This window comes from Terrapene carolina, unplaced genomic scaffold (genome assembly GCF_002925995.2).
Source record: "Terrapene carolina triunguis isolate 2854851 unplaced genomic scaffold, T_m_triunguis-2.0 Scaffold395, whole genome shotgun sequence".
Taxonomy (NCBI): Eukaryota; Metazoa; Chordata; order Testudines; family Emydidae; genus Terrapene; species Terrapene triunguis.
In genome coordinates this window covers 2,069,245-2,092,965 of record NW_020664746.1, presented here as the reverse complement: position 1 = coordinate 2,092,965, position 23,721 = coordinate 2,069,245, and the positions used below count along the sequence as shown (strand labels likewise).

Here is a 23,721-nt window from a genome sequence, read left to right as displayed (position 1 = left end):
GTTCAATACAATTAAATAAGCAACTTTCTGTGTATATGTTCTCTATCAGAAGATTTTTTTTCTCTGCAGGACCCACAAATTCTTTGAAATATGTCCCTTTAGTGACGGGTTTGGCTTCTGCCCGAAACCTGGAGCATTTAGAACTGGTTCGAGTTCCTTTTCTTGGAGGACTTATCCAACATGTTGTAGAAGATAGCTGGAGATCAGGTATAGAACTTCCTACTGCCTGGAAGAATAGAACAAAATTACCTAGGGCACCTGATGGGTAACGCTCTTATTCTACAGTTTGTTCTTTCACTAGTATGCTTTTAGCTGTGTTCAAAGGGTGTTAATAATGGACTTCTATTTTATTTTGGGTATTGTTTTAATCTTATATGTATAACTATATGCTTTAGTGACACATTTTTGTATACTAATACTGAAAACAAATAAAAGCTAAGTTAAATTGAAATTATATATTTCTATAACAATGGAAACTATTAAAGAATTGCTACCTTTTGACATTCCAACCAAATGTCAATCTTTACTGTCATTTCACTTTCTAGAGCAGGGGTGGGCAACCTGTGGCTCCGGAGCCACATGTGGCTCTTCAGAAGTTAATATGCGGCTCCTTGTATAGGCACCGACTCCGGGGCTGGAGCTACAGGCGCCAAATTTCCAATGTGCCAGGGGGTGCTCACTGCTCAACCCCTGGCTCTGCCACAGGCCCTGCCCCCACTCCTGCCCCCTCCCCTGAGCCTGCCGTGCCCTCGCTCCTCCCCCTCACCCCCAGAGCCTCCTGCACGCTACTAAACAGCTGATCGGGAGGGGGAGGCGCTGATCGGCGGAGCTGCCGGAGGCGCTGGGAGCTGGCAGCAGGGGGAGGGGGAAGCTGATGGGAGGCTGCTGACGTATTACTGTGGCCCTTTGGCAATGTATATTGATAAATTCTGGCTCCTTCTTAGGCTCAGGTTGGCCACCCTCATTCTAGAGGGTAGAAGTGGCAGAAATAATTTGGAAGAAGGTTACTTTTAATTTTTTAAAAAATAGCTTCTTGAGAAACTTCTGTTGTGGTAGTCAGGGCTACCTCCTACCAGTAGGTGTCAACATAAGGAAGCTTATATTAATTTGCTTAAAAATGGCATGTATTCTTGTTGTTAATTGCAATAGTGCATTGGTAAAATAACACCAGGAAAGTGAGTAATGTTTTAATGCCACAACCCATTGACTAAAGTGAAATTTTGCTTTTCTTTCCCCTTATCAGGTGGTTTTAGGAATTTGCACACTATAGTTTTGGGAGCTTGCAAGAATGCTCTTGAAGTGGATCTTGGCTACCTCATCATAACTGCTGCACGAAGGTACTTGCCTTCCCCAGCCGTTGTCTTTCCTTTCTGGTTTCTCTTTCTTCAAATCACAGTTGTTTAGGTAACTTAATAAATTCCCAGTGTTTGAAGAACAAGAAGTTTTAAATGTTTAAGAGAAAACCCATGTGAACTTTTACCATGTATAATAAGAATACCAAATGGCTAGAGGAAAGACTGGGAGTTACCATGCCTGGGTTCTGTTATTAGGTCTGTCACTGACTTGTTCTGTGGCCTGAGCCAAGTCACTGCACTTTGTCATCTGTAAAATGAGTATAATAGTATTTTCCTCACAGGTGTGTATGAGGCTTAATTAGTGTTTATAAATTGCTTGAAGTTCCTCGCTGTATAACTGCAAAATACTGTCACTGAAGGATACAGGTATCTACTGGATTTCACTATTGTCAAATAAATGTTTTCATTTTACTCCCTAGAGTGGAACAGAGGCATTCACTCAGATGTTTTCTGTACTAAACAGTGCTTTGTTGCATCTCACCTTGAATGTGAACTGTACTTGATTGCTTTTAGGTTGCATGAAGTGCGAATTCAACCTTCCCTGACCAAAGATGGTGTCTTTTCTGCACTGAAGATGGCAGAACTGGAGTTCCCACAGTTTGAAACCCTTCATCTGGGATATGTTGATGAGTTTTTGCTACAATGTATGAACTTTTTTTTTTTTTAATTCTTAAATTACCTGGTGAGGGTTAGGGTCAGGATAGTGCAAATTGATAGTTTTGGTGTATTTTTCTAAGACTTGCTTTTAAAAGAATATAAATAATTATTGCTCTTGAATCTTGTGTCGTATAGTCAGATATGTTTTTTCTGTACCCTCTGAAACTTCCATTGTAACTGGGACAGAGACTTTGCTTTGTCTAATGAAAGTAATATTCTGGTCTTTGTGTCAAATGGGATTACAGAATGGAATTCAGAAAAGGCTTATCTAAAAGGCTGCAACTTCTGAAGCGGCAGATTGCTGAAATCTTCTATTGTCTATCTATAGGCAAAATGACTAATGGGGACTTGGTAAAGTATGGCTTGGCTGATGTGGTTGAAAATCCAGGAATCATCACAGACATTGGAATGAAGGCTGTAAATGAAGTATTCTCCTGCATCAAGTATCTGGTCGTGTACAACTGCCCACATCTGCACAACCCAAACAATTGGATCACAGGTATTGAATGCTTTTGGAAGATACAGTGTGAACGCCTCACATCAGGATGAAGATTTGTAGTTAAACTCCTTTCAGTAAATGAACATCATAATCCTGCATTTTAAGGAAACATTTGAGACCAAGAAGTGGTCAGATTTTTTTTTTAAAGATTTGGTAGTTGAATGTCATGCCTTCTGTGTGTGTATATAATGTATACACACAAGCAGAATATTGTTAATTTGCACTGTAGATTGGTATAGTAGTTAGGAATTATTGATGTTTGCAAATTAGTAAGTGAGAAATATAGTGGAATAGTGCATCATATAAAATAACATACCCATTTAATACGGATAGTCCAATTCAAAAGTGTTCACGATGCTTCATTGTGCTTGAACTCCGACTTTTCAGGACCACATCTGGTGATGAGAGTGTATTTTCGTGTCTATCACTGATTCTACTCTGGTCCCCTTTCCTGAGAGTTGACGAGAGTGTAAATTAGTGCTAATTACTATAGTGATTCCTGTGATTGCGGATCCTTGTCTATTATGAGCTAGACTGAGACTACAAATGCTTTTCATATAGGTCGTGAACAGTCATTATAGATGTTGGCTGTATTCAGACTGGTTACAGAATGATGAAAGTAACACAGTTAGCGGACACCAGAATTATCCCTTTCCCCAGTCGGCGTCATTTTAAAACACTGGTAGGGCAAAGAAAATCCCAAACAGAGAGAGAGCCCTAATAATGATGGAAGGTTTTCCATAATTCTGCTAACTATTGTCCCATGATAAACCAAATATGGAGATGCAGAAATTTGGAACCCCAATGATGCTGATAAACTTCAACTGTCAGAGCGGTGGTAATGGAAGGCTAACAGTCTCAAATCTGCAAAAGTTCTAATGGGAGATAAGAGGCTTGAAATCTTTCAAGGAGCATATATCTCTCTCCTTCCACAGATCATTCAAGATGGACCCGGCTAGTTGACCTCACCCTGGTGCGATGCCATGCAATAAAGCTAGATTCTTTTAGTCAGTTCATTGAATTACTGCCAAGCTTGGAGTTTATCTCTCTAGACCAGATGTTCCGGGAACCTCCTAAGGTAAATTTTGAGGTTTGGTTTTTTAAATTGTTGCTAGGGCATCTGAAATATACCAGAGTTCTGTTAAGGTACATGTTTTTTATAGTTATAATTAATTAAATAGTTCAGTGAGTGACTTAGGAATACGATTGCCATGAAAGATATGTCTCTAAAAGATATTCTCTGAAGTTCTATGGCTTATATTATGCAGGTCAAACTAGAGTATCACAGTTTTCCCTGCTGGCCTTATGATCTATGAATCTGAAATTCAATGAAGAACAGTTGTATCCATTTGCAGATAGCAGTAGTGGTGGAATGTGGTACTAATGATTGAATATTTTGTTGTCCTCAGAAAAGAAGGTTTAGATGTACTGTCCGAATTTTTATTAGGATTTTCATTGCTATTTTGGATATTTTTTATTTTTTATTTTTTTGCATGAGACTTATTTTTGTATTGAGAGAATTGCACATTGTACTAAGTATTATGATTTTGTAGCATGGTAAATTTGTGGTACTATTCCTTCATGTATGTGAATACTTTCATATATAGATTCTCTGATTTTTGTCTCCCCCCCCCCCTCCTTCCCTCCCCCCCCTTCCCCCCCCCCCCCCCCCAAACTGTTAAATATCTTCTAATAATTTTCACAACTGTGGCAACGTACTAAATACTTCTTAATGATAAGATTATTCCAGAAACCTTTATATGTTTTTGTTTTTTACTAGAAAATCAACAGTAGCATCATCTTAATATCTGTCCTCTGTCTAGGGCCCATCCTGCTCTGGAAAGGAAATACAAACTCTTCTACTAGATTTTCTTTCATTTCTAGCTTCTCTGATCCTATGACCTATGCATTACAACTTCTTACCATAAGAGTGTGCTATTGAACTTTACATTTTTAGTGCCAGTTTAAAAGAGGAAAGGGAAAGGTGTAAATTTGGCAACCAAATATGCAATCTGTGCGATGTAAGTACAGAAAGTTTTGTGAGCAGATTCTTCTCCATATGTACACACATACTGCCCAACCACAAATATGACAGTATTGATACAATGGTTTTGTATCAATGTTATGATAGGTTGTGGAGATTTGACATCAGTAATTTAGAATCTTTTTGTGTTTTTGTTTGTTTCAGGGCTGTGCTCGTGTGGGCCTGAGTGCTGGCACAGGGATTGGTGTTTCATCTGCCCTAGTCAGTAATCAGAATTCCAACAATGATAACGACAACAACAACAACCACCAGAACAACAACAACCCCAACATCCATCACAACAACCATCAACACCCAAATGACCAGAACGAGGAGAACGAGCTGCGGCAAGATGGGCAGGTGGAAGAGCAGCAGATTGCAGCTGAGGGTAACCATCTTTTGTGAGCCTCTGAAAGAAATGGTCGTATTTTGCATTGCCATTTGCACAGGACTGTAGGCAAAAAGTGAATGTGTATTGAAAGACACTCTTTAACTCCATAGTTTGAAGGCTACCCTGTTTATCTCCTCTATTTAGTATCTATCCATAAGACCAAACTTGATCTGCGTATTAAATCTAATGGTTGATCTATGCTATCATAACAAGAAGTCATTTAAAGATAAACAATAATATAGATACTAGCCCAGCAGTTTAAAGATTGCATACTATACTGCTCCACAGAGAAATATTAATTTATGATTTGAGCTCCCTTGGTCAGGGTTGGGATTGCATCACGTTACTTTGTAGCATACCATCCAGTTTACCCAGAAATGATACAAATGTTCTGGGGAAAGCAGCATAAAGACCTCAACCAGATGAACTTGTCATGGTAATGCAAGGAACCTTTTCAGGACAAAGAATGGAGAATCCTGAAGGAGCCACTTCCTTCAGCAAAACCAAGAGTATAGAATTGGGCCCGAATCCCCTAGAAGTTACAGAACCAATAATCTCTGAGAGGCTTCAGCATGACTCAGTGAGGACATAAGGCAGCTACTGTTAGTGATATCACAGCACTACAGTGCCTCTCTGTGACTTCAGTGTGATTATCACTTGAAATCCTTCTACATATATTGAGCTATGTGCTTTGGCTTCTTTTTCTTGACGGTTGATTTTTATTGTCTCGATCTTTTCAGCACTGAATGATATGGAGGAAGTGGCACAGGATGATGGAGTGGCTGCAGGGGATGGTCAGAATGAGGCCTCTGCTCATAATCCAGCAGTTATTCCTATGGATGTTGACGAGGAGCAAGCAGGTAATTCTGATCCTGGAAAGTAATCATTACTTCAAGATTCTTCAAGTTGCAAGATTCATTAGTTCAGTTTGACTCTATTCTGACTTGACTTTTCTTCAGCTAGGATATGTGAGACATTTGAATTAATAGCTCTGGTATGGTGGGATGCTGCAAAGAAACTTGTTGTGATTTATAGTCTGCTCTACAGTCCCCACTTTTCTGCAGTTCATTTGGTGAGGAAATATGCTTTTAAGGCCTAATTTTCATACTGCAGTGTAATGAGAGGGTCAGAAGGCACGAATATTCTTACTTGCTTTGCCTTGTTCCAGCCCTTGCATTTATGGTCTGCCTCCTCCCACTGCAGTTTATGGGCTCCTCCCCTTTGGTTGTGTTGTAGCCAGAGCATCTTGTATAAGCACTAATTTAAGTTGCATTAATGAGTCGCATCAGGCAGTCTCAATTATTGATGCCAGCCATTTGCTTTACAGCATGTTGCACTGTAGATATGTCAACAGCTTAAAACAAAACCAGGGTGTCTGTTCACTGGAGTGTTTTTCCAAAAAGCCCCTGGAAATTTCATGCTGATGTTCATTTCTTGAATTATTCACCGGTACCATATACTGTGCCAGTTTGGTACTCTAGCAGCACTCTGTCCCAACAGCCAGAAGCATGAGAGTTGAGCCCCTCAGAGAACATGGGTTTTCACTCAGTGCGGACACTCTGGGATGTTACTGATAGGAAGACTGCTGCACCACTAGGGGTCTTTTCTGCCCATCTTTGAGGGTTGCCTGGGTGGAAGTTTGACATCCCTGGATGCTCTTTCAAAAGGATTTGAGGATAATCCCAATGTCCTGCACTCCCAGTAACACAAATTCTAAGGGATGAGCGCAAAATGCCTTTCAAATTAGCACCTCAGTTACTGCATTGTCAGTTTCTCACTGTTGTGGAAGATGCTTCTGGGATACTTTGAGTGTGAGGCGTGTCATAGAAAACCAATATTCTGGCCTATTGTGTCAGCCCTTTTTCTGATAGATTAGAACATCTTTGATTGTTTTAAATGTGTTTTAATGGTGCATCTTTAAATCACTTTTGCAGCATTTGAGTTTTTATGCAGGATCCACATTAAAGAGTGTAGAGTTGGTCTTTCTATGGTATTCCCAAACTGTTGGAGAACTTCACCAGACAGGAACTATTGCATTATAACACTCTACAGTCAGTGCTTGCCTTGCGTAAATGAACTGTCAGCATTCTTCTCCTGTTTTAGGACCCAGCGGCCTTCAGCCTATCGTAAAAGCTGCACCTATTACTGTCCATGACTCGGACAGTGAGGATGAAGAAGAGAACATGGGGTCCTCAAGAGCCTGCATTACTAACAGCATTGCACAGAGTTACTCTGATGGAGAAGAGAAAGTCAGAGATCCAGTGGAGACCAGAGAGCCGTCAGGTCTGAAAGATTTTGTATAGGTTGGCTTATTAGTAAGGGTTGGATTACACTAGGCAAAGTCTCCTAATTTGGAGACTAAAGCTTAAAAGAGCCCATGTTGCTTCTTTTCCATGCCTCAGGAAACGACTAGTCATACAGATCCATTACAACCTAGAATGGAGAAGTAGGATACATCCCCATAATGCTGCATTCACATGTGTAAAATGGGGACATACAGCATAAATGCCAGAAGCATAGCTGCAGATTTTTGCAGGCACAGGAGTGCTCATACATATTTGCAGGTACATTCATTGCATCAGTGGCTTACAGTAGACATCTGTACGTCCAGATTTGCAACTGTGTTGCTAATATGAACTCTCTTTCAAAGTGCCTACAGTCACAGGTTGAAAAGCTATCAAGCCAATGCTTAGGGGAGGAGTAGGAAATGCTACTGCCATCTAATGGATAATGTAGGCTTCCTGGGAATGTCCCAGAGAAAGTAGTCCAGATCCAGTCTTCTCTTTAAAGAGAATGTTATAGCTTAGGAATGAAGTGACTCCTCCCTTTTTTCATCTCTCAGGATCCTCTGCTTTGGAACAAGGCTCATTATTGTTACTGTCATTGTTTGTATTACAGTAACACCCACAGGCTCCAATAAAGGCTGAGGCCCAGTTGTACAATGTGGAAAAACACAGCAAGAGACTGTCCCTTCCCTGAAGAGCTTATAGTCTAAATAGGCAAGACAGACAATGGATAGAAAGGGAATCTAAGGCACAGAGAGGTAAAGTAATTTGACAAAAGTCACAAGGTGGCTCCGTGGCAGAGATGGGACTAAAACCCAGGTGCTTTGTCCTGGGTCTGTGGTACCTCTCCAGAAAAACAGATGACTTTAATAACATTTCTGAAGTCTTCATCTGCTCACTCTGAGTAGGACATTGGTCCACGTGTGTACGCAAGAGGAGGAAGTAAACGTTGAATTACACTCTATATACAGGAAGCCAGATAATTGACATGAAATACATATGGCCTGGTCTTCTGGGGCTTGTAGCCTAGAAAGGGTTTAGCTAACTGAACAGTATAATAATAATCCTATATTGGATAGAGCTGAGTGGTGTGTTGGCTTAATGTACTCTACTAGCCTTTCATTTCTGCAGATCTGAGCGCACATCAGCCTTAGTTCAGAAGTGAGATTGAATTTGGTGGCTTCACACTAGTAGTTGGTGTGTATCTGCATCTCAAAATTGTTAGTGATTTAGTACTTTTTCACAGGACTAGTAGTTTCAACTCAAAGGAAGTCCCAGGCAAGCTACAGTGTAGCAATGAGGTCAGGGACCCAGAGTTGAAATAGCAGTGGATAGCTACAAGTCAGAATTAAGATACGTTTGGAGAGCTGTTTGCAGAAGCTTTCCCAGTGATACCAGTGCCGTTGGGAGCTATCTAGTCTAGTACACTGAGCAAGGGGCTGGGAGCTAAATATTTCTGAGCTTTAATGCTGGTTTTAACATTGACTCTGTAAATTAATGATTGCACAGTGCTTTGAAAGTCTGAAGCACTATCCGTTCTAAGTTGTCATTTATTCCCTTATTTTCAAGAGAACTAAGAATTGCTAAAAATACATTCCCATATCATGTTCTTGCATGTTGGGCTTTTTAACCGGTGAGCTGCTTCCAGAAAGCCCTAGACCCATCCAGCAAATGTGTATCTCCTGATGTGCCTGATACATCAGTTGAGATGAGCAGCTCCAGGACAGTAGAGAGATTCAGCTGCCGATGGGATAAGTGTTAACTTCCCACAACTTCAGAATAAGTCCTAATTCAAAATATTGGTTCCTCACTGACCTCCCCACTGCCTTTGCGGCTGAGCTCCTGGCTGTCCTACAGCGTACTATTCTGCATGTTGTCCATATGCGTTTATTGAAACCTTGCATTCGCTTGCTTTATTGTTCTTTCATGCTTAATGTTACTGTATCAGCAGTGAGCGGTAAAGGCAAGACTCCATTGCGGAAGAGGTGCAATGCCAACCAAGTGGGCCAGGTGAAGCAATTCCATGCTGAGGAGAGCAGCTGTGAGAAAGGCTGTCAAGTGACCAGTGAGCAGATTAAAGCAGATATGAAAGCAGCCAGCGACATGCCTGAAAGGAATAAAATCAAAGATTCTTACCCAGGTTGTGCTAATGCTGCTGGATCGACAGGGACCTCCAACTCTTGCAGTGCTGCTTCTTCAAGCCCTGATTGTGCAAGGACAGCTAATAGCCACTCTGCTGGCACCAGTCCAACAATTACAGATGAATCCAGGCAGTGTGTCTGCTCCCCTTGTAAGAGCGAAGGCTCCAATGAGAGAGACAGTGAGGAGGGTGCCATTTGCTCCAGGTGCTCCTGCTATAGGCAGCAGGAGCCACAAAGGAGGATTAGTGGGTACTCTGATGGGGAGTGCCCATCCACTAGTGGTGCCTGCACTAGGAATGGACCAAATAGCACTGGGTCAGATTTTTCACTTAGGACGCTGCCAAACTGTGGGTCTCCAGGAGAGGCAAACACCGAAAGGACTAATGGGAGTGTCTGTGGGATTGCTGGTGAGGAGGAGGGCGCTGGCTCACAGCCAGGGAACTATGAAATGGAGTATAATGAAGATTATCCCCGCCGGCCTCTAACAAGAGCCAGAAGCAAACTGTCCCATGTACCTCTGTTGTCTGAATCAGGTATGGCCTACACTTGTATATTTTACTTCAGAGTTACTATTTCATACTAAAGCAGCAACTATCAAATAAAAGAAGCATCCATATTTTAATAACTCAATAATTCTGCATGCTTGTAAATAAAAAGTTTTATTGATTGACAGAAGAGCCAGAGAGTTGAAATTACTGATTTATCAGTTTCATAGCTGCTTATGGTCACACACATCTTTCTGTAAGCGTGACCATGATCTCCATATTCTCTCATATGTTTTCATGTGTGTCATTCATATATGGTAAGGTTGGAACAATGATTGATTTACAATTTTGAAAAACACTTAGAAAATTTTTGACAACTCATCTTGGTGTTTCTGTCTTTATAAGCTATTATTCACTGAAACATAAGAATTGCTCTCCCATTCAAGAATTTCTTCTGTGAAAGAGGAAGCAGGGGTGCTCAATTCTTTGCCAGAGGAAAAAAGTTGATGAAATAATTGTGATAATTTATCAGCCAGTAAGGCAAAAAAAATGTAATTATTACCCAACCTTAGTAGTATACAACTGCATAATGGATCCCACTTCCAATTGCTGAGGCATGAATAAGACTTGAAAAATGCATTTCTCATGAAACATGCACAATATCCAGAATGCTAAAAGAACCCATCTAAAGAGATGGAACAAAGACTAAAATTTGGGATGGAGGGAGGGAACTTGCTGGCATCTTCTATTTCTTCACTGTACGTTAGGTAAGGTTTCCCTGTCCAAGCTGCTATTGATTCCACTTGTCAGTCTGGGCTGGCACTTTTCAAAAATATTTTCCACATACCCAGAATCCCTGTCTGGGAGCATCTAACCAGTAAAATGGGACAGAAAATAAAGGTGTTAATTATAGAATCATAGACAGTGGAGATGGAAAAGATTTATTCAGTCATCAAATCCATCTCTCTGCCAATGCAGAATTGATTTCTACAATACGTTTTTGAGTGTTTGTCCAGTCAAGTTCAATGTCCCAAGTGCTGATGAAGCTTAAATCACTTCCCTTAGGAGACTACTCCATAGCCTAATATATCTCAGATTCAAAACATTATCCTGATACTCATCTTGAATTTTCTATTTCCTAACTTGCTCCATTATTAATAGTAATAGAATGAAGTCATTAAAGAATACAGTGCATTGTGTACATGCCAGACAGGTCTTCCTGAAAATAGTGCTGCTGTCCTGTCTCAATTAAGGAAAGGGTCTGTTTCTTCTGCATATTAAGTGTCTTCACATTTTGTATTACATGGCATAAGCTGATTGCCTGTAGAAGTCAGGAATTATTCTCCATCCCCCACTCCCAAAAAAATCCAGCCACACAAGTGTTTGCACATCTATGCCCTTGTGCAGCGTTTGCCCGCTCTGAAGCATTAGGTGTTGGCTAATGCTGGAGGCAGACTCTGTCTTGATGTACCAGTCTAATCTGGTGTGGCCCAGTCCCAGATTCATGCTGTGTATGCCTGGATATATACAACAGAGAGGCTCCATCTCTCTAGCCATTATAGTCTACTTCCCTCCTCTTCCCCCATGCTGGAATGTAATATTCATTTACACTCAATGCAAAACTTGAAAATGGTTTGTTACAAAACTAAAGAGATTTTCCTGTAATTGGTTTGAATAAATGCATTGAGATTCATGGCTCTTTATTGTTTTGCCTGTGAGTTCCAGAACAAAGTGACTGTGGTTTTTGGCCTTTGTAACAAACTTTTATTTATGATAGTGAATCTTCTATAATTGTTTGTCTTGAGTAATTGTTTAACATTATCTCAGACATTCAAGTTTTAACTTTTTCTATTGCTTAATATGGTAAAGAGTGAAATAATCATAAAAATAATTACTAATACCGCAGATAAGTTGGCAAAAGGGGAAAAACCTATTGACGTGTATGATACTCTAATTACAGTAAAAAGCATCAAGCAAAACTGGTTTTGTCATTTAATAAGCATTTTATTTGAAGCTTGTCTTAGGTTTAATTTATAGCTAAAGGCAGCATTTTGGAATTACATCCATGGTGAGCCCTTTGAAGAAGAGATCTTTGCCTGGAGCTGTACTGTGCACAATTCAACATACATTTGGGATGTTTTTCTTGTATTACAATAAGTGAATATATCCCTGGTCACATACGCTATATGTACTGTCATGAAATCACACTGGTTGATGGTACATATGTACAATGAATTGCTTATTCCAATTGTAGAATACATTTTTTCATTGTTATATTTCATCTCCCACAACTATGGATCCTCTAGAAGAGGATCCTGAATGCTGCAGGCTCAGTTAAAGTCTGAGTGGCAATTGTAACTCAAACTCCTAGCCTTTGAGTTTGTCTCAGCTGTAACATTATCAAACAGTCTTTTGTGTTCAATTTCCTTTTTTGTTTTTTAACGTCAGTAAAACTTTCCTTGACATTGGCTCAGTGTCATAACATCATGTCCACAGACTTGCATTGGTATCACCATGAGAACTTTGTAACAGTGCCAAGGTGGTGTTGTGGAAAAAGTCACCCACGCATCATTTTTGATCAGAGACTCAGCCTGAGGCCCGTTTATTGATTACACACCAACACGTTGGGGGCAGCAGTTATCGGAACTGCTCCCCCGAAGCAAAGCATACAGGAGCTTTTAAAGCTTAAAACCACAAACCAATTACACACACTTGAGTAATAATGTCCTTATTTGGAATTAATACAGGTTAAGGGTTAGGGTCTTTTCGGTACTTTCCAGCACCCTTTTGCAACCTTGCCTTGTATGGATATAATTGAATTAAGGTCTCCTTGGTACTTTCCAACATCTTGCTGCAATTTTGCCTTTTATGGGGTGCTGTTACAAAATGCCCCTCATGGGGTACAGTAACACAATGGGGTAGTTACACAATAAGTATGGGGGGGGCATGAGTTACATTTATAATTGCTTCACACGAGCGGTTATTATATTTCAAAAGCAGTAGGCACATATTGCAAATAGTTTTTGCTTCTGGTGCTTTCCATCGCCTCCCCCCGGCCCCCCTGTCCCAACTTCTCCCTTTATCACAGCGGTTATGGAACACAACTCTTAGTTTGGTTCAGGCTTTGGGCCTGCTAGCCACCAGGCGGGCCCAGGCCAAGCAAGCAAAGGCCTAGACCATTAGGGTTAGCCTAATTTTCCCCCCACAGTGAATATAGAGAGAGCATTGTCACAAAAGGGTAACTTACAGGCCATCCTCATTAGCAGGTTATCCAACTTTAGGGGACACTCTCAAGATTAGTCAGTTAAAAATCTGTGCCTCTGTAAATGTTAAATTCATCTCTTAATAGTATCCTGAAAGTAGCTTCATTGTTTTTTCTAAATGATTTCAGGAGTCATATTAACTATTTGTCCACATTCTGCCACCTTCAGTTCTTATTGGCTGTACTCTTGTAGGCCGGCAGTGAAGTAAAATTTACACATGTCCCATTCTCCTGAAACGTAGAAACATACGAATTGCCAGAATGGATCAGACCTGGGGTCCATTTAGTCCAGTGTCCTGTCTCCAACAGTGTCCAGCACAGACACTGCAGAGAAAGGTACAAGAACCATGGAATAGGCAGATGTGGGATAATCTGCCCTTCCTCCTCCCCATATTAGTTCTCATCCTGATCTAATAGTGAGTTAGGTATTGATTTAAACCCTGAAGCATAAGGTATAAGCTCCATTTTGAAATTTGTTAGCTTTAGTAATTTATAACCCTTATAACATTCTTGTCATCCATATAAATGTGCAATCCTTTTTCGAATCTTGCCAAGTTCTTGGCTGCAACAAATACCACAGTTTAATTATGTGTTTTGTGAAAAATGCTTTTATCAGTTTTGAATTTGCTACCCATTAATTTCATGCAGTGTCCCGTTCTTGTGTTTTGAGACAGAAGCTCCTGATCTTCCTTCTCTAGACTGTTCATTAAGTTATATACTTTTATCATGTTCCGTCGTCTTGGTCTCCTTTTTCAAGTAAACAATTCTGCTTGTCTAGTCATCTTTCTCCAAGCCCTTCTAATTCTGCAATATCCCTTTTTGAGAGGACTCTTGTAAATGTCACTTTCCTGGAGATGTGCAGGCCTGGGAAAACATTAAACTTGAGAGTATCTGGGAACAAAAACTCAAATATTTGGCCTCTTTGGCTTGACAGCATCCCTTTTAAACTTCCCATCCATTTCAAAATATCAAAGGGTATTTCATCCTCAGTGAAATATTAATCTGTTTTACTTAACTATCTCACAGGGATGTTGAAAAACAGAATTAATTCTTTAGAAGGTATTTAATCCTGGGATGGAAGGTGCTATAGAAGTGCCAAGTGATGGTAGGGTCATTTGTTATTACTGTGTCCCTGCAAAACCTTGAATTTTAAATTGCAAAGAGAAACCTGCCAAAGTGTGAGGTCAGTGTTTCCTCTGAAATAGTTGTCACTACTAAAACAGCGTAGGAAGCTGCTGGGCTCCAGACTCTGCGTTGTGTTAGTGTCATCTGCAGCATCAGAGATGTGGCCAGGAAAATGAGGTGGGAGCAAGCTTTCAAATAGTTTGTTGATTTGTACAGTTATTATTGAAAAGCCTATTAAGGTTCTTTTTATTTTCCAAAATTTTCCAGTTCTCTGTGGGGAGTGGCACATGGTCTAGTTGTTACAGCAGAAGACTGGGATGTAGGGTTTTAAACCTGGCTCTGCTGCTATTTCCCTGTAAGACATTGGACAAGTGATTTCCGCATCCTTGCCTGTGAAATGGGGAATTATATTTACTTTTTTCATTTGAACAGACTTGGACATTACATCCTAAAGTGGTGGTGTTGCAGTTGATGGGTTATGACCCCAGTTGCTAAACTAGAGTGGTCCAGTGACTACACTAGTGGGGCTAGAGCATATGAGGCTATTGGAGGTCCAATTAGGAAATGCTTCTGCTTTTCTCCTGGCTGTAGCTTAGTACAGAGGAAAGACTTTACTTTAATTTTCCCTTTTTGTTTTTTTCCAGAAGTGGCCAAGCCGAAGCCTCGACAAACAATGAAGCGGAAAAGGACCGCTGACAAGTCAACAAGCACTAGTGATCCTGTTATTGAGGATGACCATGTTCAGGTGAGGCCTCTTTCGCCATCTGCCACAGGTTCCCAACCAAGAGGCTTTATGAACATATGACTCACTACAGGCTTGTTTTCACTGTAGGGCTCAGATTATAAATTGAGTTTGGTCCCTATCTCAAGTCCCATCAACACACACATATCCTTAACGCAAGTGCAGTGGTGCTTGTAACTCAAGTTGGCTGGCCTGAGATGGAGTATATGCTAAATCTCAAGTTAACACAACTCATCAGCTGCCCACACAACTGCTTTGTAGTGTGGACTCAGGATAGAGTGCTTCTATCCCTCCAGTGTCTTCCCACAGTTCCTCCCATATGCCCAGAAAGGACAGACAAGCTCTCCCACAATTCACTGGGAAAGCATTCATAGAGCAGTTCAGCTTACTGTAGCGCTAAGAACCATGGGATAGTGCTGCCCATGAGTGGGTACAGTGCCAGGGTGGACACAGTAGCTCAAGTGTTATTTTGTAATGTGACTGCTCTTACTCAACCTAGACTAACCTGAAGAATAAATTGAGTGTAGATAAACTTGTTAATAACTCTGCCACGAAGATGTAGCTTAAGGATACATCTATACTACATGCTTCTTTCAGCAGCATGTAGTGTACACACTCAGCCCCCTTAGCAGGGGCATAAATAGCAGGGTAGCCGGTGAGGCACAACTTAGGCAAGTAAAGGCATGCCTGAAGGGTGCAGGTATGTATCCAAGTACATACCCTACACGGCTCTCTACTCGCTCAAGCCACACCTCCCCATCTATACTCTATTTTTAGCAGTGTAGTGTCCCACTGCCTCCCCTCAGCTGGAGTCTTTCCCTGCTGCAGAAAAAGACAGCAGCAATGGGGAAAACCTCGGGCAGCTCCCCGCTGCTGGATCCTATCCCCTTAGCAGGGAAAGGTTCCAGCAGTAGGGAGCTGCTGAAGGTTTTCCCTGTTGCCCGAATCTCACCGACACGTATAGTTACACGTCGCAGTATGGACGCAGACATGTACACTACACTCCTCTGACTCTGGTGTGTCGTGTAGACATAGCCTCAATGTGCTTTCTTATTTCCTCTATTTTATAACTAGAGGTTCTGTAAAGGGCATAGAAGTTACTTCTGAGTATGAGAGTTGTTCCTTTCAAAATAGGCTCTGTTTTAAAACAACACTGTTACATTGAAAGTCATTTTTTGTTCATTCTGCAGTTAAAATTAATACATTAGATCACTACAACTGAAAAGTTACCAAAAACCTACTTTCTCTATTTTTGCAGTATGCTTACTTTGTGCATTTGACAGCACTTTGTATGTCATCTGTCTGCCAAACAGATTCTTCCTGGCTATAAAGGTCATTACAAAATTTGCTGGATTTCTTTTTTAAATTCAAGTTGTCTTCCCTTAATTGTATATTGTTAGTGCCCTTCTCCCAGTCCCTGCAGTGTTAAAAGTGACTCTGCTCGTGTCCCTTGAGATATCAGAGTTTACATTTGCTTTTTCTTTAGTTCCCTAATACTAATGTCAGATGTACCGGACTGCATGAGCTTCAGAGACTAAATTTTCTTCTCACCATCTGAAGTTTTCCTCTTAGAGGCACCTTGATGAAAGGTAGTGTATATGGGAATGTCACACTGTGATTCTCTGTACCATACCTTTCTGTATTTAAACAGAAGAATAAGGCTCCTTAACTGTCAGTCCCAAGTCAGCCCAGTGTTTAGAATTTGGCTCTAAAGCATAAATAAGTTTTTAGATTGTTTGTGAGAGATAATACACTGAGATTTTGAGTAGTAGGGAACTTGAGGTATTTTCTGTCAAGTCAATGCTGCTTATAGGAATTGTGTATTGACACTTTATGGGTCTGAAAAATCACTTATTTTTAACTCATTTTGTAACAGTGCTGATCAGCAACACAAGTCCTGCTTTTCCCTTGCCAATCTGTTCTGGGCAGAGGCCATTACCACATTGGACAGTGTCCCAGAATAAAATTTCTCCTAGCATATTTACAACAGAGCTGCTTTTCCCATTTTTGGCACGATTTTTTATTTCTATTCAGACTTAATCCTTTAAATTAATTTTGTATTAATCCTATCCTGTGGATTATTTTTTAAATGTTCACCAGGTGCTGACTTTGAAATCCAAAAACCTTGTTGGAATCACATTGACCAATTGTGGAATAACAGACCTGATCCTGAAAGATTGCCCCAAAATGATGTTCATCCATGGTATGTTATTAATGTCATTGGGACTCATAGCCAAGCCAAGTCTTCCATTCTGTTTTTCCCCAAGAGCTTGCCACCTTTTCCATCCACGCTGAAAATACTAGAGACATTTTAAAATATTCTCTTAGGAACTATCCACCAGCCTTTTGCTTACTCTGTATTCATCAGCAGCTAAGCTACATGTCAGTTTTACTCAGAACAATGAATAGCTGTAGGAAGCATAATGAAACATGTCATGGGGGGAGGGATAGCTCAGTGGTTTGAGCATTGGCCTGCTAAACCCAGGGTTGTGAGTTCAATCCTTGAGGGGGCCATTTAGGGATCTGGGGCAAAAATCTGTCTGGGGCTTGGTCCTGCTTTGAGCAGGGGGTTGGACTAGATGACCTCCTGAGGTCCCTTCCAACCCTAATAGTCTATGATTCTATGATTCTATGGCTTCTCAGTTTCGGAGTTCCTTATTTCTCTAGCTGTAATAGATTTAATAAAGGTTAACACATAAAACAAACAGTATTAAATAACAATCATAAGGAGAGACCTGTCCAGTAGACAAACTTGGAGTTAATCAGATAACTGAAAGTTGACTAAATGAATTTAGAGTGTTTTGTTTTCCCTGTCACTTCTTCCTAGTTCCATATAGCTCTCCCTGCAGTTATTTATCTTACACAATAGTGTTTCCTTCTTGAAGTGCTGATGAATGAGAAAAATCTGTATTGACTAATGGCACTTTGAGTATATTATGTGCCGCATTCCAGTCGTCTCTGATTAGTTCTCCCTAAATCATCAGGTCAGTTGTTCTGTTTCCTTCAACATCTACAATCAGTAATAGTGTTGTCTTGTCTGAATTGGTGGCTCTTTCACCAGTCTCCATGAAGTCAAATAAAACAAGAACGTGTTTAATTGCAGAGATTAGGTTTATCTCACAAGGCTAATCAAAGCGCACATTTTATTTTAACTAATCAGCTAAGTACCGATGATCCGGACATGACAGCAAGGAGGAGAACTATATTATCCCAGTCTATAGTGCTTTGCCTTCCTCCATATTACAGGTGGTGATGTGATGCCATGATTAGAGGTAGATTGCTCTAAAATCAGATTTTTTATTAAGTCTATTAGCTGTGCACACACCCTTCAGTAACTGCCCTTTACATATATATGACTCATTTGCCTTATGTACCAAACAGTCTGCTTTTGGAGATCCCCTTAGGAAAATTCAAAGGCCTTTTATGTAGTATCTTGTTTGCTGCTGCTTTTATAGTTTTATTCATTTGTAATTTGTAGCTACGAGATGCCGTGTACTAAAGCATTTAAAAGTAGAGAATGCACCGATTGTCAATCGATTTGACTATGCCCAGTGCAAGAAATTAAACATGGATCAGGTACTAGATCAGATACTGAGGATGCCACCAGAGAGAAACCGGATCATTTACCTTCGTCCAATGCAGCAGGTAGTTTTCATTTAACCAAGACAAACTTTGAAGCTGTGTTCTTATTCTTTCATCTATGCTTGCTTTATTATTTCTACTTACTGCAAGATAAATAAGTGTGAGCATTACAGGAAACTCATTCTCCTAAGACCATACCACCAGCAGCTGCTTTCCTTTTTAATGCTTTCATTGCAGGATTTGAACGTCACTGCTAACATTAACTAGTGAATTTGTTACTGTCAAGTACTGTCTCCAACGCTAAGTTCATTGCATTAGAAGACTATACATCAACTAAGTAAGGTGCCGAATTAATGCTGTATTAGTAACTAGAGGTTACATAATATACTGCAAAAACAACTACTCTTTATATACACCTCTACCCCAATATAACATGAATTCGGATATAACGCGGTAAAGCAGTGCTCCGGGGAGCGGGGTTGCGCACTCCGGCAGATCAAAGCAAGTTCGATATAACGCGGTTTCACCTATAACACAGTAAGATGTTTTGGCTCCCGAGGACAGCGTTATATCGGGGTACAGGTGTAGTTGCATAGTCATTTTCCTTTATGACTGGAAGTATGCCATAGGCCGTGTGTGTCTGGAATAGTTTGGTGACTACTCTGCCCTCTCAAGTTCAACACCTCTACTTAGCATTTATATACTGTTTTACATCATCAAAGCAGACTTGAACTAATCAATCTGCCAATATTGCAAGGTAGTTAAAATAGTAGTATAACCTGTGTTTACATGTGGGGGAACCAGACCCAGAGAAGTTAAGTGTCTTGCCCAAGGTCAGAAAGTGAATAAATAGTAAAGCTAAGACTAGAACTCAGAACTAGGTCTTTGATTAGTTGATGTGACCACGCTGCTTGCTTAGCAGGAGCACTCTGAATGTCAAGTAATGTTCCCTCTTCTCCGTGGTGTCGGAATAGTGGAACATTGGTTGGTACAGAAGACTATATTCTGAAAAACTAGATCACTGTTTGCAATCCAGTTCTTGGTCGCAGTGCGGTGCATGATAACACGATGTATAAAAAAACAAAAAGAACGTACACCAGGGCCACTTTCTGTAGGAATGAAGGCATCTTTGGCCACTGTGTTAATTAAACTAGTAACATGCAATTACTAAATCAGACAGTTTTACTGATTTATTCCCTACAAATCCTGCAGTGCGGCATAAGGTGCATTGGCAAAGCTGTGCTATGAAAGTTGTATAATGGGTCTTCCCACTATATTTTAACTCTTTGCTAACATTCATATTTTTTCTCCTTATACTTTGCTTCCCCCTAAAGTGGGGAGTATTGGTCAGATATATGCTGCTGTCTCTAAAATCACCTCTTCTCCTTTCTCTTGGTTGTAAGTCCCTGTCTGACTTTTTCCACAGGTCGACACATTGACTCTAGAGCAAAAGATATTTAGCGGTCCTTACCCATACCACATTTGCATAATTCATGAGTTCAGCAATCCTCCTAACGTCCGCAACAAGGTACGCATTCGCAGCTGGATGGACACAATAGCAAACATTAACCAGTGAGTATCCATCTCTCAGTGCTGAGCCTATAGACTCAGTATATTATATTGGCCAGATAAAGGGGTACCCTAACATGTGGGATCGCTAATGTGTAAATGATGGGATGAGGAGAATTCAAATAATATTTAATAGTTCCTGCACTGGGTTGTTTTCCATATGTAAAATAGTACAATATTCTGTCTCCATCTCTAATGGTACACTAACACAACTATAAACTGTACTGTTTTGCATCTTTGCTTTAGAATGCTGTAGCATTCTCTTTAAGGGAGGCCAGGGGAATTTCTTCTAAACTTGTCTCTCTCATTGTTAAGTTCATTTTTTTTAAAAAGAGAGACAGACAGACGCACGCAGACTGATTCTAGTAGATAGAACTTTAGTTTTGGGGAGAAAATAGAAATAATGTGCAAGGTTTCCAGCAATAGGAAATTATATGTAGCAGCACGTGTCCACCATTTCAGACCAGGTTTCCTTTCTTCTTACATTTCCTTGGCAAGATTAAAGAGAGAGAATTTATTTAGTTCTAGTTCTGAAGGACAGTCCCCTACAAACATGAGGCATCACAAACAGTTGTTTTACATGCAGTAGACATGGACGTGATCTTTTATCTAACCCCGTGTCACATATAGTTGCACTCAGGATTGCATACTGCACCCAAATGTGTATCTTACCAGTGTGTTTCTATAGGTTCAGCCCTGTTAAATCAGAGGTCATGTTGTTTCAGGGTTTCCAGTGTGATTCCTGTCCCTTTTTGTAACATTTCCCATTACTGCCACCTGTATTTTCTTCCTTCCTGTCTCCAGAGAGCTTATTAAATATGAGTTCTTCCCTGAAGCCACACGAACTGACGAAGACTTGAAGAAATACACCAAGTACCCTTGGGGGCGGGATATTTATACTCTAGAAGGTGAGTATTACGGAGGATTGGAGGCTAATCTGTTGCAAAAGCAAATTATTTTGTTTCCTCAAGAAGTTGCTGGGGAGAGGAAAAATAGCTGGGGTAAATATGCCTTCTGACTGAATACTGGAGGTCACCTGCACACCATGAATTGAGACCGGCCCTTGTCTTGCTGCCCTCAAGCACTGCAGCAGTTGATGTGGAAGTAAAAACTTAGTTGGGAAGTGTTTGAGATGATGGTGTGGAAATGGATAATAACTATCTCAGGAGATGACAGAGTCCTGGCTTGGACAGGTGTTGAATGGAGCATTCCCGGGCTGAGGAAGTTCTTTGCCTGTACCAGCATGGTATGCCTACCTAATAAAACTGGATTCTTCCTAGCGAGAAGCACTGGCATTAAAAGGACAACGGTATTTCCCCCAACAGATCTCTCTATTTCCCTGTCTTTGTTTCTTTTAGGCATTGTGGATGGAGCCCCTTACTCTATGATTACAGATTTCCCCTGGCTGAGGTCGCTCCGAACAGCAGAGCCAAACAGCTATGCCAGATACGATTTTGAGGATGATGAGAGAAGTGAGTAATTGCTGCCTTAACATGCGGCTTGGATTCAGGCCGTGTCTTTTTAAAAAATAATTTTCTAAACTTTGCAAGAGGTATTGGGCATAGAGCTGTTTCTGCACCTCAGAGATATGGGGAACCCCTTGCACCAGGGGTATTTCCAGACAGCTGGTTCTGCCCCTTCTATACCCCCACTAGGTGTTAAGGGGACAAAGTCTGGCCCTCGGTCTGGAAATTAGTTTATCATCAGTTATGGAAAAGAAGGTTAATCCAACCATAATGAAGACCATTTAACAAAATACAGTGACTCATAGATGCAGGACTTTACTTTATAACATGGACACATGGGAAAAGATCACCCTGTTTTAGTTGTACGGAATGCCTTTTAAGGCATCTATAAAATATGTATAGTTAAATGACTTGGCATTTTTTGACAGCCAGATAATCTGTGGTCTGTCTTCAGCAAGTTCCTGCGTTCTCTGGTGCCATATCATTGGCAAAACTGATTCACCTGATAAATCTTAATAGTCTGAATCAAAGTAGATCTGTATTGTTTTTAACTGAACAATGAGAAGACACCTTTTAACGTCTGGTTGTACATCTACAAAAAATTCAAAATTGAGGCTGTAACTTCATCCTTAATTTGCCCCTGTTGTCTAGACATTTCAAAATACATGATTTTACACCATGATCTACAACATCTAGGCACATTAGGGTAAGTTGTTAACAAAACCTAGCTTGGATAGCGCTTTTCATCAGTAGATCTGAAAGTGCTTTACAAAGGTGGTCAGTATTATTTCCATTTTACTTCTCCAACCCCTCAGAGAAACTGAGGCACAGAAAGGGAAAGTGACTTGCCCAAGTAGGCCAGTGGTAGACTTGGATATTGAACCCAGTCTCCTAGGTCCCAGTCCAGTGCTCTAGTCACTAGGCTAGGCCAGAGTTTAACTGCAGTAGCATTTGTGATTGTTTTTCTACTAAACAGGAGTTCCTGTACAAAAGTTCAATCCTAAAACAATTGAGACATTGGGGGTTTTCAGTCAAAAAGAAAAACCTCAGACACAATTTCTTCTTCTTATGCCTGACTAATGGTTCTTAGACTTTCATGCCCAAAGGGACATTTTCTCTGTACATGTTTTACTTTCCAGGAAAAGGTTCTTTACATTCTGACTATTAGTTCTAATACAGAGATCGCTCAATTTGTGATTTTCTTCATCGAAAAGCATTTCATTTTTATTTCATTCTTGCTATATCTTTCATAGCAACGATCTATGCTCCCCGGAGGAAAGGACAGCTATCTGCAGACATCTGCATGGAAACAATAGGCGAGGAGATCTCAGAACTGCGCCAGATGAAAAAAGGTGTTTTTCAGCGGGTGGTGGCGATCTTCATTCATTACTGTGATGTCAATGGCGAACCGGTAGAGGATGATTACATTTGATTGGATCCCCCAGCGAATCCCTGGCCTCTTCCTAACTTCCAGTTGGCACTGCCAGCAAAGAAAGCAGATGGATGCATTCCTACTGCCTTAGTACACTAAGGTGTCTTGGAAATTGTGTACTTCGCAGTTGGCCTGACTCAGTTTGGTATAGAATATGTAGTAAATGTATAATGAAATATAAAAATTGTATACTAAGGTTTGTACATAGAGGAAACAAAAATATTCCTAAAGCTGAGACTTTATTTCATATGTTTATACAATTTAATTTAAATTCCATTTTAATGAAGGCGAACAATTGGGACAAGGTGAAAAAGTTTGAATTTCTTAGCCCATACAATTCATAGCAGTAAATTTTTTTTGTTTGTTACAAACATAACCCCATTTGCTGTGTTCAAAAGAGTCATTGGAGTCTCTCTTAATCTGTGCCTTTTTCTTCTTGAGCATCTAAGAGTCCAGTCCAAGTAAATCTGTTGAACACAGTCTGTGTGTCTTGTGTGCATTTTTGGGAGCTTGGGGAGGAACTAACTCAAAGGGGCTGCAAAGAAGGGCAAAAGCTGAAAGGGAGAAGCCATGTCACTGATCCATAGGAAGTTGTAATTATTCATTTCCTTAAAAAAAAAAAAAAAGCTGTGAACCAAATTTCATGTTTGATTGATAAATTCCAAAACATTTTCTAGCATTATTTATTTCCTCATTCAATAATGTAT

General features: G+C 40.4%; 1 protein-coding gene across 4 annotated transcripts in view; it reads left to right on the top strand.

Moving 5' to 3' along the window:
* FBXO38 (F-box protein 38) overlaps window positions 1-23,494 on the top strand; it is a 34,116-nt gene extending 10,622 nt beyond the window's left edge. For 3 of the 4 annotated variants that reach the window (XM_024216569.3, XM_024216570.3, XM_024216572.3), the window contains 16 exons: window positions 70-207; window positions 1,244-1,337; window positions 1,869-1,999; window positions 2,341-2,511; window positions 3,447-3,589; window positions 4,700-4,922; window positions 5,666-5,785; window positions 7,029-7,208; window positions 9,159-9,884; window positions 14,868-14,968; window positions 17,066-17,168; window positions 18,444-18,610; window positions 19,974-20,119; window positions 20,921-21,024; window positions 21,475-21,588; window positions 22,836-23,494. In XM_024216569.3, coding sequence (XP_024072337.1) covers window positions 70-207; window positions 1,244-1,337; window positions 1,869-1,999; window positions 2,341-2,511; window positions 3,447-3,589; window positions 4,700-4,922; window positions 5,666-5,785; window positions 7,029-7,208; window positions 9,159-9,884; window positions 14,868-14,968; window positions 17,066-17,168; window positions 18,444-18,610; window positions 19,974-20,119; window positions 20,921-21,024; window positions 21,475-21,588; window positions 22,836-23,014 — 2,840 coding nt within the window. In that variant the 3' untranslated portion in view covers window positions 23,015-23,494. The remainder of the gene's footprint in view (window positions 1-69; window positions 208-1,243; window positions 1,338-1,868; window positions 2,000-2,340; window positions 2,512-3,446; window positions 3,590-4,699; window positions 4,923-5,665; window positions 5,786-7,028; window positions 7,209-9,158; window positions 9,885-14,867; window positions 14,969-17,065; window positions 17,169-18,443; window positions 18,611-19,973; window positions 20,120-20,920; window positions 21,025-21,474; window positions 21,589-22,835) is intronic. The other variant, XM_024216571.3, reaches the window with a different exon arrangement.
* Window positions 23,495-23,721: the final 227 nt, after the last annotated feature.